Source organism: Eublepharis macularius, chromosome 9 (assembly GCF_028583425.1).
Source record: "Eublepharis macularius isolate TG4126 chromosome 9, MPM_Emac_v1.0, whole genome shotgun sequence".
Taxonomy (NCBI): domain Eukaryota; kingdom Metazoa; phylum Chordata; class Lepidosauria; order Squamata; family Eublepharidae; genus Eublepharis; species Eublepharis macularius.
The window spans coordinates 30,414,490-30,430,258 of record NC_072798.1 but is presented as its reverse complement, the minus strand read 5'-3'; the positions used below and the strand labels follow the sequence as shown (position 1 = coordinate 30,430,258).

Here is a 15,769-nt window from a genome sequence, read left to right as displayed (position 1 = left end):
TCATCCAGAACTGTGGTTCTCGAAAGCTTATGCTATAGTAAAGTTGGTTAGTCTTAAAGGTGCTACTGGACTCTTTTCTGTTTTGCTACTACAGACTAACACGGCTAACTCCTCTGGAACTATTACCATGAACTCTGCAGGTGGCCTTGGGTAAGCCACTCCTCTAAGCCTTAGTTCCCCAGCTGTATTGTGGGAATAATAACACGACTTTATTCATCACTCTGAGTGTGGCACTAATCTGTTCAGAGGAATGGTATAGAAGCACACTGTTGTTACTGGATCTGAACTGTTGGTGATTGACCAGCAAACAGACAGTGAATCATGGTGGATAAATTTATGGAGGAGAGATCCATCAGCAGCCATGAGCCATTATCCCTAAGCAGAACCCCTCTACTTGTAAGTTCAAGGAAAACAACAAAGAGAGGGTTTAGTCTCCATGCCCTTGCCTGTTCACCTTCTGAAGGCATTTGTTTGGGTATTTTGTGAAACAGGACACTGGACTAGATAGACTTTGGTCTGATCCAATACAGCTGCTGTTCTTTCTTATGTAGAGAGTGAGAGTGAGATGAAACGGATTTAGATTTAAATACATTTAATTTACATTGTCTGCATTTTTGCACATTTCTGACTTACCATGCTATTTGCCGTCTCCAGAAACATGATCCATCCAACATATAATCTGGGCAATATGCCCTGGCAAAATAGGAGAAGCAACAGAGGTCTTATTAAACAAGAATCTACAGATTTGCAAGTTTTCAAGTTACTGAAGAGCAAATTCCTTGCCTTGTTAAATTCTGCTGGTAAAACACACAAGGATGAAAAGCCCAGGAATCAGATAAATGAAGCATCCCCTTGTGCAATTCTAACCCTTCAAAACTGTTCACCATGTGAATACCTCTTTATGGATAATGTCTAAGACCAATAGTACACCTTTCCAAAGTCCCCTGGAGACTTTCCATGTAATCAGGAGTAACTACATAGTAAGATATTCTCACAGTAAGCATTATAAAATTTGAACGGGCCCTGTGCTAAAGCTATGGTACTACTAAACTTAACAGATGTTACTACAATACTTGCAATGAAACCTCAAGCCGTGCAAAGTTCTTGTAGTTTCTTTCTTTAGCAGTGCTTGGAAAACCATTTGTAACCTGCAAGTCACACACTTACAAACTTTGTTCAAAAGCTGTGTGAAGTTTTAATATGGATTCTCTGAATATTTGATTTTAAAAATTGTCTTTCTTTCAAAGGAAAAAAAACCCACGATTTTCTGATAATAGCTACAGGTTTAATTCACCACTGAAAACTTTCATGAATTATGGAGCAATAAAATGTGGTTGTACATAAAAATGTATATGACACACCGGGTGTAATCCTAACAGTACTTTCCTGAGAGTAAATAAAACTGAATAAAACTGACAATTACACATACTTGTTAGTTTCAGGCGAGTAGCTGTGTTGGTCTGCAGTAGATTCAGGTCCAGTAGTACCTTAAAGAACAACTAGATTTCCAGGGTATGAACTTTCAAGAGCCAAGGATGAAAGGAGCTTTTATTATTTATTACTTATTTACGTTATTTATAGTCTGCCTTTGTCACTGAGACTCAAGGTGGATTACACAATGTGAGTCAGTATAGTCAATTTCAGACATCTCAATACACATGGAATAGGATATATACATACAAACTTGCAAAGATTTAAAACCAGCAGAAATCCAATAGAATTGAAGAAATGCTGAAGCAGAGCATAATTTCAGTTTAAGGCTTAGATATTTGGCAACATAGGACCTAACCAGTGGGATCATATTTACAGCAATAGTAGTATTACAACTGACCAGAGACCTGTTTCCTTGGAAAAAATGGCTACTTTGGAGGGTAGACGCCATGACATTACACCCCACTGAGGTCCCTTGCCTCCTCATATTCCTCCCTCCCTCCTCCAACCCTTAACATTTTCCCACCCAGAGATGGCAACCCTAGTGAGGAGCCCGTTGCTTCCTAGGATTGCCATCTCTGAATTTGGAAATCCCTGGAGATTTGGGAGCGTTTGAGGAGAGGGATGTCATTGAGTTATAACGTCACAGCAGCCATTTTCTCCAGGGAAACGGATGTCCGTGGCCTGGAGATCAATTATAACTCTGGGATATCCATGTCCCACCTGGAGGTTGACAACCCAATGCCTCGTTCTGTTTGAGGGCGAAAAGACATTCTGGACATGCTCAGTGACGATTACCTCTTTCATTAACCCCTCACGCTCCCCCAGGGCTGGTTGAGCCTCCATTTCAGAGCAACTCATTCCTTTCGGCCTTCTTGTGTTTAACAGACGTTGCGTGAGGGAGAAGCTGACAGAGAGACCGCAGGGGGAATACGGCGACCGCTTGCCTCCTTCCCTCAAGCGGGCACAAGGCCGCAAAGGAAGGGAAGGAAGGGGCCTCGCATATAAAGCCCGAAGGGCGCCGAGCACCGCTCGGGCAGGGCAGCCGTTGGTCTTTACTGGCAGTCACGGCGAAGAGAAGCGCAGCTGCACGAGGAGGACAGGCGGCGGCGGGCGGGCAGGCGCATTGCAGGAAGAGCCGGGCGCGAGGGAGGGGGTGGGCGAGGAGGCGGCGCGGAGGGAGGGCAGGCCGGCTGCGGGAAGCGGTGCTCCGCGCTGGGACTGGTTCCTTCGCAGCCATTTTCTGTCCAACCAAACAGCCGATTTGCGGAGGGAGCCAACCAGGGCCGCACTGGAGGTTTGTGCCTGGCTCCGGCCAATGATTGGTAACCGGTTTCACTGCAGGCTCGAATGAAATGTCCGTCTCCCTCCCCGGGCTCCGGCGCTGCCGCCGCGCCGTCGCTGAGGGGACCAGGAAGTGCGGGGAGCAGGAGAGGCAGCCGAGGAGGGAGAGAGAAAGAGCGGACGAGCCGAGAGGCAGGCGAAGCCCGGGCCCGGCCAGCCGCCCGCCTCTTTGTACTGCCGCTGAGGCGGGCCGGGCTCTTCGCGGGGGGCGCTGACAGGCGCTGCCCGGCGGCCAGGGGGGAGAGCGGGGCTCGCCTCAGACGTGGAGCGGCGGGGGGGGGGCGAGGCTGTGTGGAAGGGGCGCTCAGCCTCCCAGGCGCCTCCGCTCCCTGCCCCTTCTCCTCCCCGCTCCGTGTCGCCAAGGGCGGAGAAGGCCATGAGAGGTCAGTCGGGCCACCGGGGGGCGAGACGAGGCCGCCTGCTGGGGAGGCTCTTCAAGCGCCCCCTCCGCCGTCCTTCGCCTTCCCACCCCCGCCGCCTTCTCCGCCCGCTTTCCCCTCTGGCGGCGGAGCGGCGTCTGTTTCTGTGGAGGGGCTTTGTCTGCTTCTCGCCCGTCAGAAAACGGGGTGGGGGAGCAGAACCGTAGCGCTCCCCCCCCGCCCTGTTTTCTGAAGGCAGAGGAGCCTTCTCACGCCTCCCGCATGGCAGGGGCCTGAAGAATTCCTCTCTCCCCCCGCCATTCTTGCTGAGCTCGGCCGCCTTTCATTTGGGGGGGAGGGTGAGGAAAGGTTAGGAGCTGTCAAAAAGCGCCTCCCCCCCCTCCGCCTTTTTGTCTGCTTCCTCTTGACCTCGGCGCATAACAGACCCAAAGGTGGGTGGGTTTGGTGCTGTTTTTGTTGTGTTGCTGGGCGTTCGTGCGTGTGTGTGCGTGAAGTGGCGGGGGTGGGGGCGTAATTTCCCCGCACATGTCTCTGCAATGTTGCCTCTGTCTGCTTTCGAGAGTTGTGGCTCCCTTTGGATACGTTTAGCGGTGGAAGAAAGGGTTTTATCCAGCCAGAAGGTGGGAGGGGTATTTAAAATAATTATACTCTACACCCTTCGTTTAAATACCCCTCTCAACTTTTGCCTGGATAAAACCCTTACTTCCACTGCTAAACGTATCTGAGGAAGAGTGTTTTGACCCTCGAAAGCTTATGCTCTGGAAATCTAGTTGGTCTTTAAGGTGCCCCTGAATCCGAATCTTGCTCTTCTGCTGCAGACCAACACAGCTACCCACCTAAAATTCTGTCTGCTTGTAAGAGTTATTTCTTCTATCTACTCCTCCACCCCCCACCCCCCATACTGACTTCTCTTTCCCTCCCTCTCTCTACCCTTTTGGGTCTTGGCTCCTCCTTATTAGTCTTCTAGCCACTGGAATTCATGGAAATTTGACAGTCCAATTTTTTTATAGTGGATAAACAAATGCTGCAAATTGGAATTTTTCTTCTGTCTGTAGTCACGTTTTTAAATAATGTGCATACATGTGGTGAGTTGGTTGTATAAATTTTCCTGCTACAATACAAAATAGCTCACTCCCAGGAAGAGTTCTGTGGATTTTTCTCATGTGACTGCAATAACTTGGTCAATGCCATAATGGAATTACCATTTGTATGTTCAGAGTTCTGAGATGGAAAAAATAAACCCAAGCTGCAGCTGTATGTGTTTGTCTGCTTTAAAAAAACCTCCTGCTTTAGACAGTGCAACACGATTTCTTGTTTTGGATATTGTGTATAAGATTTTAAAGACAAAAACAACACTAGAAGCATGTCCTGTCTTTCCTTGAGGGTGAAATTCAAGATCAAATCTTGTCCTGCAGATGTGATCCTTAAGAATATCTGTCAAATGTGGGTAGTGTTAAATTACTTTGTTTTAAAAAGGTAATGTAAACAAACAGCTAAAAAACAAGATACTATGAACGTCAAGTGAAGTTTGGTGCTTTTTTTGTTGTGTTGCTGGGTGTTCGTGTTTGTGTGTGTGAAGGGAGGGCACATAAACATTTATGGAGACCCCTGACAGTACTGTATTGTCATTGTTATGGTCTCTGACTGCAAATAAATTTATTCATACTGAATGAAGTGGGTTTGGGTTGTAACACAAAATGGCAGATTTAATTAATGATTAACCAAATTATCTATCATGTGGATAATTCCTATGGCAGCAGCACTAATCTAGTGTTTAAGAATTTGGATGAAAATTGGGTTTAAGGATCATAGCACTATTACTGAGTTGCAATTGCCAGTGATAGATTATTGAATTTTCTGTACCTCTAGTAGAGCAAATCCTTTTCCATGTGTTGGGCAGTTCCAGGAACAAGATTTTGGCAGAAGACAGCCTGTATCATAGACACTGTTTACATGTGTGGACTTGTAGAACTAGGTGTGCATACAGGCTCTTAATACAAAGCACACATAATGTAAAGTTTAAAAACCCAAGATACATAGAAAGGCATACTTCCAAGATCCACTTTTGTGAAATGCCTAATATGGTGATGTGCTGAAATATTGCAGTATCTGAGGTACTAATGGGTAAAATAGATAAGGGTCATTTTATACTTCCAGGATGATCTGTTAGTTGCCTTTTCTGTTTACTGTCTTGAGATGCTATCTGTGTTGTCAGTACTGGTCAGCAATTGATGTCTGTGGGAGTTAGGCCTTTGATTGCCTTGCTGCAAGTAATCACGCCCCCCCTCCCCACAATTGTATGTGGATCTTTGAGCCATCTAAACCTGTTGGCTATTTAAATTTTAAAAGTTGCAAATCAAACCTGAAGGATCTGCTTTTTGTATAATCACGCTGGTACCATTTTCAATATGTCCTTTGTTTATAAAATGTTCAACTTTAACATCTAAAACTTTGTATGGATATATAGAGAAAGATCTATATAAAAGGTAGTTTGTTGCAGTGAAAGGTAAGAGTGGCCACAGCCTTTTTAAAATGTGTTATTCTTCCAACAATTTTCCTCAATAAGCCTGAGTAATCCTTAGGTTTTTATATTTTGTTTACATGCTTGTGTAAGCAGGCAGATCTTATTATGAATACTCTTCCTCTCCAAAGGCTTTTCTTGAACTCTCATCAAACAAGATGATTTTCTTTTATAAAAATAAGAAACTTTTTAATTACAGCAAGGCTGTGACTAGCTTGAAGGGAATCTGATAAACTCTAGCACTGCTGAGTAGCTTCTTTAAAAACTTCAGAATCATGGAACTATGGGTCACTCTTTGATTTTTGCGGTGTCAACAAAATGCTTGAGCCAAAATGTAATATATGTTTAAAATTGTTTTTCCTGTAGTAATTGGTGAGATGGCCACATAGAGATTCATGAAGCTATTGTTCTATAGATGGTTGGAATGGATGTGTTATTGAAGAGCCAAGAAATAAGGAAACTGCTGAATTAGGATTAAATAAAATATGATTATGTTGCGAGGGAGTCAGTATAATGAATTCTAGTACAAGAAAGCTTTTTCTTGTGCTCCCATGTTCAGTTACTAGTAACATTTCTCTGAGTATGCTAGTGCTGATTAAAGAATTCAAATCTTTGTTGGTTTGTGGTGATGTACAAGATGGAAAATGAAAATATTTACTTCCTCTCTCAGTAGTTTAATTGAATTATTAAAAGAAACAGCTGCCCTTTTTTCTTTTTGGAGTTTTTCACATAGTCTGTTTCTTCTTTCATGGCGTTATCGCTACCATGAAGGTTATTATTTCTCAGAAAAGTACTGACTGAACAAATGTCAGCAATTTAATGCAACTCTCTGTAGTGCAGACCTTTAGCATGTCCAGTATTTCTAGGAGCAGTTTCACCAGTATACAGTGCGATGTTTCAAAGTTGCATTGTTCTTACATGTGTTCAGAATATCTTCAGTAAAATTAGAACCTTTTGAATGGTATTCTAGCAAACGTATTATATTGTAAAATATCTTGGTGCATGAATAAAGAATCCCATGATGTATTTATACTGACCATCTGCAGGTGACTATTGTAATAATTAGAATCTAATGATAATTTGGTGTAATGAAGAAATGCTAGCCGTGATATCTTTAATAAGCAGCAAGTAAGACTTATATTTAACAGTTCATGGAATTTCTTATCCCTAATTGTTTGGAGAACAATAAAATTCCAGTGGCAACTTAAAAACTTGCAACATTTGTTGTACCTTGCTGCGGCAGACTAACACAGCTACTCCGTTGCAGTTATTTGGAGAACATCCCCTTCCTCAAAGACCTGTCTTGGTGACATCTTGTCACTGTTTTCATCCTTCCCTTTTTAATGTGTAACTCAGTAGTACAATCTTTTGATAGTCTACATGCTGCAACTCTGCTGTATATAACCTGAAGGTATTTTTCTAGATTCTTTCTGTGGGGGTGCTTGAAAGGAGGAAAAAAATAGCTGCTTGTTTTTCCACAAATCTAAATTAATCTTTAGATAATAAAGAGATGCATCTCGTTTCATATTATTCACAAGTAATAGAAATTCTGTGTGCTAAAACGCTTCAGCAGAAGATGTAGCTTGAGTAATAAGGTATTGAAAAGTAGGTAGCCAAACAAAGCTCAAATGTCTGGGGGCGGGGTGGTGGCTATGTACATTGGTTTTAATTTTGCCAAAGCTTATTCAGTAATTGGGCCAGAAATACATTAAATATTCTTAAGCTTTTATTAAAGGTATGCTTAGTAAACTGGTGTGGATTAGTCAAAACATTTCCTTCTATTCCAGATGGATGGTGATAGTTCTACGACAGATGCTTCTCAGTTAGGAATTGCTGGAGACTACATTGGTAGTAGTCACTACGTGATACAGCCTCATGATGGTAAGTAATATATCAGTCCAAACACTGTTAATTATTTTATGGGTACTGTTCTGATCCCTAGATAATCTTGCTCTTTTACTATGGACCAACACAGCTACACTTCCCCACCCCCCACCCCCAGAAATAAATTTTTAAGTCATCGAATATAGATATTTCTGAGACAGCTAGACTGAGCAACAGCTGTGTTGGGTCTTTGGCAAGGTATAGGTTTGTAGAGTACCAAAATCATTATATTGTCCTGTGTGGGAGCTATACATCTGAATAGTAAAGTGAGGAAGATTGGGAGATGAATTCCTGGCTGGAGTTCAAGTAAGGTAATCAGAGATGTACAACACATTCTGTGCTAATACTAAGTTTTTTCTTTGTGGTGTTAGATACTGAAGACAGCATGAATGATCATGAAGACACAAATGGCTCCAAGGAAAGCTTTAGAGAACAAGATATATACCTTCCAATTGCAAATGTGGCAAGAATAATGAAAAATGCCATACCTCAGACGGGAAAGGTAGTATCTCCAAAAGGGGGTGGTGATAATGTTTCTTACTTGCTATGCAGATCAGGAAATTTTGGTGTTCATAACACATCTTTTAAAAGATGCATAGTCTTTAGGTTGCACTTAAACAAGATAAAAATGTAACACTGATTATATGATGATGTCATGGTGGGGAACTAGAATAGCAAGTGCCACATCTACATTTCCATCCCTTTAAAAAAAACTTTATTTAAAAAAAATATTGGTGTAAAAACATTAAAAAATAAAGCAAACAGGAGAAAGAATGTAGTGCTGGACACAAAAACACTATTGGCAAGTCTCTATAGGTATCCATAAAAGATTTCTAAATATAAGTCCATTCTCAGTTGCTTTCTATATGTGATATGTTCAAATGTTGAAAAGTAGATAAGGTCTTCAATACAGTGAGCTTTTACAGGAGGTGAGCTTTAGTCTTGCCAGTGTAAAAGTATAAGTCTTTTAGCAACTGTAAGCGCATGGAGGGTATCTGTGTCTCCATCCTGTCTATTATAGAACTTTTGCATTACTATCATGTATGCATGCTCTCTCAAAAGTGGGCCAACTTCCATTTTCTTCTAAATGAATAGTATTGTCTGTTTTTTTCAAAATTGTCATTCTGAAAAATTGCCACTTATTCAAAATTCTTAGAAATATCTCTTCATTAAGGTTTGATTAAAGTAGTATGTAGACTTACTTGCCTGTTTTTTAGTGGATTATTGGTCCAAACTTATTAATGTTGTCAGTCCTGCTTAGGTGTGCCTGGGGGTTTCTTTAAGCTAAATCTGTGTTTTATAAGCCAATCATATTTCTCAGTTTAGTCTTTGTGTTTTTTTCAGATTGCTAAGGATGCAAAGGAGTGTGTGCAGGAGTGTGTAAGTGAATTCATCAGTTTTATAACTTCAGAAGCAAGTGAAAGATGTCACCAAGAAAAACGGAAGACTATAAATGGAGAAGATATTCTTTTTGCCATGTCCACCTTAGGATTTGATAGCTATGTTGAACCTTTGAAGTTGTATCTCCAGAAGTTCAGAGAGGTTTGTAATCTTGACTCTCTTTACTGGGTCCCATTTGCAGCACTTTCCAGAGCCTTGACTGATTTATAAAGTCCTTTCTGTATACCAGAGTTGCTGAACACTAATGGAGTGAGTGAGGCACGCCTTTTCTAAATGACATTAAAGGCTAATTTTTTTACTGTTTTTGTTGAGGTGCTCATTTGAACTGATGAGCCCGATGGTTATATTCTTTAAAGTTTAAGGATCTGGCCTATTTCTGCCTTGTTTGGCTGTTTTTCTTTAGTCTACTACCTTGCCTCTGTTTAACTTCTAATGTGTTAATCATCTCCCAGGGGAGAGAGAGCAAGCAGCAGTGCTTGCTCTCTTTGCCACTGTGCAATGTTGGCTGCTGCTGCTCTTCACTATTGCTATGCCAGGGTATAGGAGAGCATCAGGTGGTGGCAGTGGTTGCTGCAGGTCCTCCTTTTTGCTGCTTACCTGCATTTTTACTGCAGCAAGAGCAGCCACCAGCCTAGCTAAGGAAGAGAGTGAGCGAGCAGAAGCAGGGATGGTGAGGGTGATAATACCTCCACATATGCTTGAGTTGTACAGCACACCCTGGCCATGGGAGCTGTGCTGTGGCAGCCTCAGAATAATGAGACAGCTCGGGCTGTTACAGATCTGCAAAGATGGTGGTCTTTCTGGTTATTTCAAATAATGCTGGGTTTTGGTTCCTATACCTCTCATCCTGCTCTTCTTGACCAGATCCCTTGTGAGATTTGGTTGTAAAACATAAAGGAAGGATCATTTCTTCAGCCTGCTGCCAAACTCTTGCAATAGTTGGAGGGCCTGTCTTCAGTAGGCATAAAGAATTCTAAATATGTGTACCTAGTGAACAAAATTCTGTTACGAAAGAACTGTATTTGGAAAAACAAAAAAATTGGAAGTTCAGCAGATATTCCAAAGTGTATGCAATTTGATTTTGTGCCATTGAAGCTGCCTCATGTCCTCATAGAAGACCTTTGTGCTTTTTCAAGGCAATGAAAGGAGAAAAGGGAATTGGAGGAGCAGTTACTACAGCGGATGGACTTAGTGAGGAACTTACAGAGGAAGCGTTTAGTAAGTATCTCATGAAGCTGCTAATACATATATAGCAACTGTTATAGGAGAGAGAAATACTCATTTGTCTACTTTTGCAACATTTTAATGACGCCAGGAGTGCAGTCTACCAAGCACTGATGCTACGCAACTTCCATTGAGCCTTGAAAAAGACACTGCACTGAACTGGTAAATTGCAACGTTTCAGCCTGCTTCAAACATCCTTGTGTATTTCTTGAGTTAACATGAGTCAGCAGTTGAAGATTTGCTGCTGATTGGCTCCACTGAAAAGCACTGTATGAGTACACTGGTAATACACTGGATTTGTGAAGTCATTCACAAATGCAAATATTCAAGTTATGAATATGCATGTGTGAACCAAGCTTTAGTCTGCAGTTGGGTGAATTATTGGAATAGACAAAATTACTATCCGAGTCCATCTAGAGGTGGAGCTTATTTCAATCACCAAGGAAAGAATCTTTGATCTTACATTAATACACTGATCTCAGTCAAATATGTATCTCGAGAACTTTGGGCAGAAAGTTATCCTGGGATAGCAAAGTGTTAGAAACTGTATTCATATTTGTTCAGTACCTTCTGAAGGGAAAAGTTTCACCAGTGTGCCTTAATAATAACAACAACAACTGCGCTTATATACTGTTCTTCTAGACAGATTAGTGCTTTACCCAGAGCAGTGAACAAGTTAGTGTTGTTATTATCCCGACAATGCTGCTGGGGAGCTGGGGCTGAGAGGACACTTACTGAGGCCACCTACTGAGCTCATTCATGGCAGTAGTGGTATTCGAACCAGTAATATATTGTAATATGCTGTTAAATATTAAAGACATTTTAGTCAAAGGACCTTGTTTTTTCAGCTGCTCATCAAAACTTTTTGTAACCATCACCACCTGCTCTGTACTATGTGGGCCTAGCTTGGTTTCTGAGTAAAGAAATAAATTTGTGTGTTTTCATGTTTGAAAACAATTGGCTGACTGTCCTCTTTACAGAGCACAAGAGTTATTTGACAGTTGCTTGCAGAATACTATGTATGCTGCAGTGTGGCCAAGATACTAATGTATAGCTGCATATACACCTTCAGTCATTTGTCAGAACTTTGTAGTAAGTAACTTGTCTTCTGGAGTTTTGTTAACAGCAGACATAAGCTTTCTTTAAACAAAATGATCTAGTGCTATAGTGCTATTTTTAAAACTAGATTTTTTTTGCACATTGCTTAGAGTACATATTGTTAGCTGTAATTATCCATACTTATCCCTGCAAGTTAAATCATTCAAGGTACATGGGCAATTGCCCTGCCAAGCAACAAAGTAGTGTGGTTTTGAATTAAAATGGAGTTAGATATTCGGTATCTACATAACAAATCTTCTATTGTGAGTCTGTAAAGCTTTACAATGGTGACTCAGGACTATGTGGAGGAAACTCTTGAAATGGGAATTCTTGCTTTTCAGGCAGATGCGTGTGCATGTATGAATGCATGCATATTGTTTTTTTGTGTGAATTTTTCACTTTCTCAAATGCTATTACTGTCTGTTCAGTCAAGTCCAAATTATAGCTCTTATTTTAATAGCTGTGCAAAGAAAGTAAATGTAAGCAAGAGGGGACCTGTGACAAGCTCACACAAATTACTCTGTTGGTCCCTGGCTCCCCACCCCCCACCCCTGCCCCACCGCTGTGCTTGTGCCAGAAGAACAAAAAGCTTTTGTGAGTCCCCCCCACCTCTGGGACAGTGATGATTCATATTCCTACTGTTCCTGCAAGATGTCACTTTTTCTTGGGAGAGTGAATCTGAAAGGTGCTTAGCATTGTGCGTGTGGGGGAAGGGGGGTAAAATCCTTGGTCTGGGGCACTTTCAGCTTTAGAGAAGGAAGAAGACAGGAACAAGTACTTGGCTACAGGAGAGAGACAGAGGGAGAAGCTGTTTCTAGGAATTCTCCCCCTGCCTGTTGGTCTGATCAACTCAGCTCCATTTTATGTCAAAAGAGCCCCCTTTCCCCAAAAGAACTGCATAGTGGGTAGGATGGTGTGGGGAGAGCCACTTTTTAGGAATTGTCTCATGCTTGGGTGCTTCCCTGTGTTTGGCGGCGTTCTTCAACCCAACTCCTCTCTATCCCCTCCCCTTCTTCCTTTTCTCCACCTTGGGAAGGGAGCCAGCCGCAGAAGTGGGCTTTGAGCACTGGTGGTGTTTGAGTTTGGAGGAAGCCCACAGTCCCCAAACACCTTAAATCCTCAGTGCTTGCTTCACCCAGCTGGTTTATTTTCCTCCTGGGGGCAATGGCTGGTGTCTTTTTGCTCACTGCCTTGTTTCTTGCTTCACCCATTTCACTGCTTGTCGTGGCCGCCTTCATAACTATCAGATGTCCTGACAGTTGTTTGAGATGTTACGCAGCCCTAAATATGCCAGCCGAAAAGTGTCGTGAAAATCCTTTTCCTTTATATTGGCTGTGCAAGTATAGATAATGCTCCTCTGTTTGGGAGGAATTTTACCCCCCCTTCCATTCTTTTCAAGCTTTTGGAATTTTTCTGCAAAGGGGAGGGGGTCCCCCAAGTCTGTAGAAAAATGCCTTCTGTCTGTACCTAGCCTCATTCTGCCAGTTTTTCTTTCCGTACTCTGGGGCCAACTTCAGAATTAGATGTAAAATTGGTAGTGCTCAAGTGATGGTCTTCTACTTATTTACTAGCCCTAGATCATTTTGTTCTAGTTAGGGTTCTTTTTTGCCTAGTAGTAAATATTTGAAATGAAGTTGGGGATGTTGTTTAAATGAGCAAGCTCACATAGCATTTTTTCTCTCTCCTAGCAAACCAGTTACCAGCCGGTTTGATAACTACAGATGGCCAACAGCAAAATGTTATGGTTTATACAACATCTTACCAACAGGTACAGTGTGTATCTTTATTTTTGGTTTGATAGAATCTAACACTTTGCAGTTTCTACAAACAACATTGGAAGCAACCAGAACGCTAATAAATCACACAATTTGGAATTTAACAGTTGGTTACTGCAAGTAAATGTGTGTGTACTTTGAAAGTAATCTTTTTTTCCTTTTACTTCCTAGATCTCTGGTGTTCAGCAAATTCAGTTCTCGTGATCTGAAGAAGGCTTTGGATCTGGGAATGTGAGACATGGGAGGAACTAGAGAATGCAAAAAGAAACTTGTTTGAAATGGCTGGTGAAGAGGAAAATGTCACTTTGTATATTCAGTAGCTGTAATGTAGCTGCCTGAGGCTTGACTAATTGAGGTGTGAACTCTGACTCGAACCTTTTCTCATGAATGATTTTAAAAAATTGGATTTTAAAGGTATTAAAGTATTTTTGTTTTGTACAAGAGTTTGTTGCTCTGTATAACTCCTGTATGCATTGTATATTGCAATTTACTACTGTCAGAGATTTGTAGACAGTTTCTTATTTTCATATTGAATCATGTTACTTTTGTAATTCAAGTAAACAGCTGGGTTTAATTCATGTTTACCCTTTGAATAAAACATAAGGGTACTGTTCATTTTGATTGCAAGTTGCCTTTTATTATAAAATTTGAGCTGATCCTTGTTTTGTAACTGTCTTGCATGACTAAAGTTGCATTAACATATTTATTGATATTTTAATTTTGAAAGGGAATTTCTCAACTGCCTGCAGTTCAAAGGAAGTGCTCCAAGTGTTTTTAATGTAATTATTGAATTAAATGTGAATCCAGATGTAATGAGTACTTAGATCTCTTAGCATTAGACACTTGGGATGCAGTCTACCACAAACTCTGTTGAACAAACGTCATGAAGAATGGAGCTGAAGAATGACTGTCCTATTGTGCAAAACTAGTTCCTGGGGCCTGGCTGGGGTTCAATAACAGTGTTAACAGTTCTTTGTAGTGCAGTTCCTCTTCTGCAACAGCCTTGGGAGTATGTAGTGTTTTTGTTTCATCCCACTGATTAGGGGCATTAGTTTTACTGCTTTTGAAATAAACCTTTTTAATTTATCTTTTTTTAAAGAAGCGGGCGTCCTTTACTCTGAGACAGTTTTGATAAAAATCTTTGAAACGTGCATTTATATTTGCATAATATGTGGCAATTCTAAAGTTTATAATATACAGATCATGTGTTTGAGATCTGAGAGTTAAGTTTTGCTTTGCTAGCTCTTTCCTGTCTTTGCAATAAATTACAGTATAAGTAATCATCCTTAACTTTTAAAGATGGATACAGATTCTAAGAGCTTGTATGACAGCATGTTAGAGTTTAGGCTGGAACACTGTGGTAAATTACTTGTCCTATTATTTAAAAGCTACTGCTGCAACTGTTGCCTAAAAGAGAAAGTGGCCCACTGGAAATTTAGTTGTGGATAAGTGGAGAGGCAGTGACTCTTTAAAGAGTGCTCCAGCATCACAACTGCTTATAGTATGAATCCTGATGCAGAGTACCAAGTATTCCTTATTGCCCATTCTCATTTGCCAAATGGGCAGCATACAATTTGTGGCTGAGTTGGCAGGATGCTGCTTGTTGTGGAGGGTTGATAAGTGAGTCCATTGCTTGTATCTGCTTCGGTGTGTCCCTCTCCTGTTTCTAGGGCCAAGTTAAAATTTTGGATGTTTCCTCACAGCTGGTGCACAAGCTTCTATGCATCAGAGGTATATTGCATGTATAGGAGAGCCTGTACACCATTTCTTATGAAAGTGAATAAAACAGCCTATGGATATAGTACATTGCCATAACTTTTAATTAAATGTTCTGAAAACTGTTTCTCAGAAAGCCAGAGGCAAACTGCCAACTTAACTTCCTAAAATACGTTTTAGTACAGTAGACCTCTATTTATTGGTGGTGGTGACTCCTGATCCACTTGTATATGAAATAACTTGGTTCACTCAGTTGTTCCTGCAGTTTGGTAATTTAATCTTGTGCTTCTGACATACTCCCAACCAATACTATATGACTCAACCTAGACTTAGAAATGAACTTGGCTATAGTCTAACAAAGAAACTAGAGTATAGGAAACACAATCGGAAGAATTCAAAAGTGTACAGACTATTATTTTGATTGGTCGTTGGGTTTTTACAGAAGTAGTATCAAATTTCTCACCACAGTGAGAAATTATCAGATAGTAGATAACTGTATATTTTGTCCAGACTCCATTTCCTTAAAAATGTAAGGAACTGTGAACCAAGACTGAATGTGGATGAGAATAGCACAGGATCCATTTAGCTCCAGTTAACTAATGCTTGGCCTCTATATCATGTCCAATTTAGTCTCCTAATTTGTATTTTCAGCTTTGGCAAAAGCCAGTGCTCTGGCCCTGCTCTTAGATTTTCCTAGGAACCTGATCTTTAGAACTTTCACTGACCCTCATCTTGTTCTTGACAGGAGTAAACGTAACATGATGCTGTTGACTTTTTAAACTGAAAAGGTTGTTTTTTTATGGTGCTGCCTCACTATTTTAAGGATTCCAAATGCTGGAAGCCATTTTGAATGAAATGATGAGGTATTCCATAGTCTAAATTAAACAAAACTAGAAAGAGTAGGTAGGATAAAAATGTGCTTAAGAACAGCTGACATTCTCAAAACAGTGAATCAATTTCCCATTGTTTATTTTAAAATGTGTTCCTTATGCTAT

General features: G+C 41.0%; 1 protein-coding gene across 2 annotated transcripts; it reads left to right on the top strand.

The window, feature by feature from the left end:
- Positions 1-2,626: 2,626 nt before the first annotated feature.
- Positions 2,627-13,673, top strand: NFYB (nuclear transcription factor Y subunit beta). Of its 2 annotated transcripts, none has more exons than XM_054989112.1 (7): positions 2,627-2,728; positions 7,464-7,557; positions 7,932-8,062; positions 8,905-9,102; positions 10,098-10,179; positions 12,972-13,051; positions 13,230-13,673. In XM_054989112.1, exons 2-7 carry the CDS (start codon positions 7,464-7,466, stop codon positions 13,260-13,262), a joined length of 618 nt encoding a protein of 205 aa, XP_054845087.1. In that variant the 5' UTR covers positions 2,627-2,728; the 3' UTR covers positions 13,263-13,673. The 2 variants fall into 2 exon arrangements, with proteins under 2 accessions (XP_054845087.1, XP_054845088.1); XM_054989113.1 differs by lacking the exon at positions 2,627-2,728 and adding an exon at positions 2,813-3,586.
- Positions 13,674-15,769: the final 2,096 nt, after the last annotated feature.

Coding starts and splice junctions, on each gene's coding strand:
- NFYB (XM_054989112.1), top strand. CDS start 7,464: ATGGATGGTGATAGTTCTACGACAGATGCTTCTCAGTTAGGAATTGCT. Junction 7,558..7,931: donor CGTGATACAGCCTCATGATG/GTAAGTAATATA, acceptor TTGTGGTGTTAG/ATACTGAAGACAGCATGAAT. Junction 10,180..12,971: donor ACTTACAGAGGAAGCGTTTA/GTAAGTATCTCA, acceptor TCTCTCTCCTAG/CAAACCAGTTACCAGCCGGT.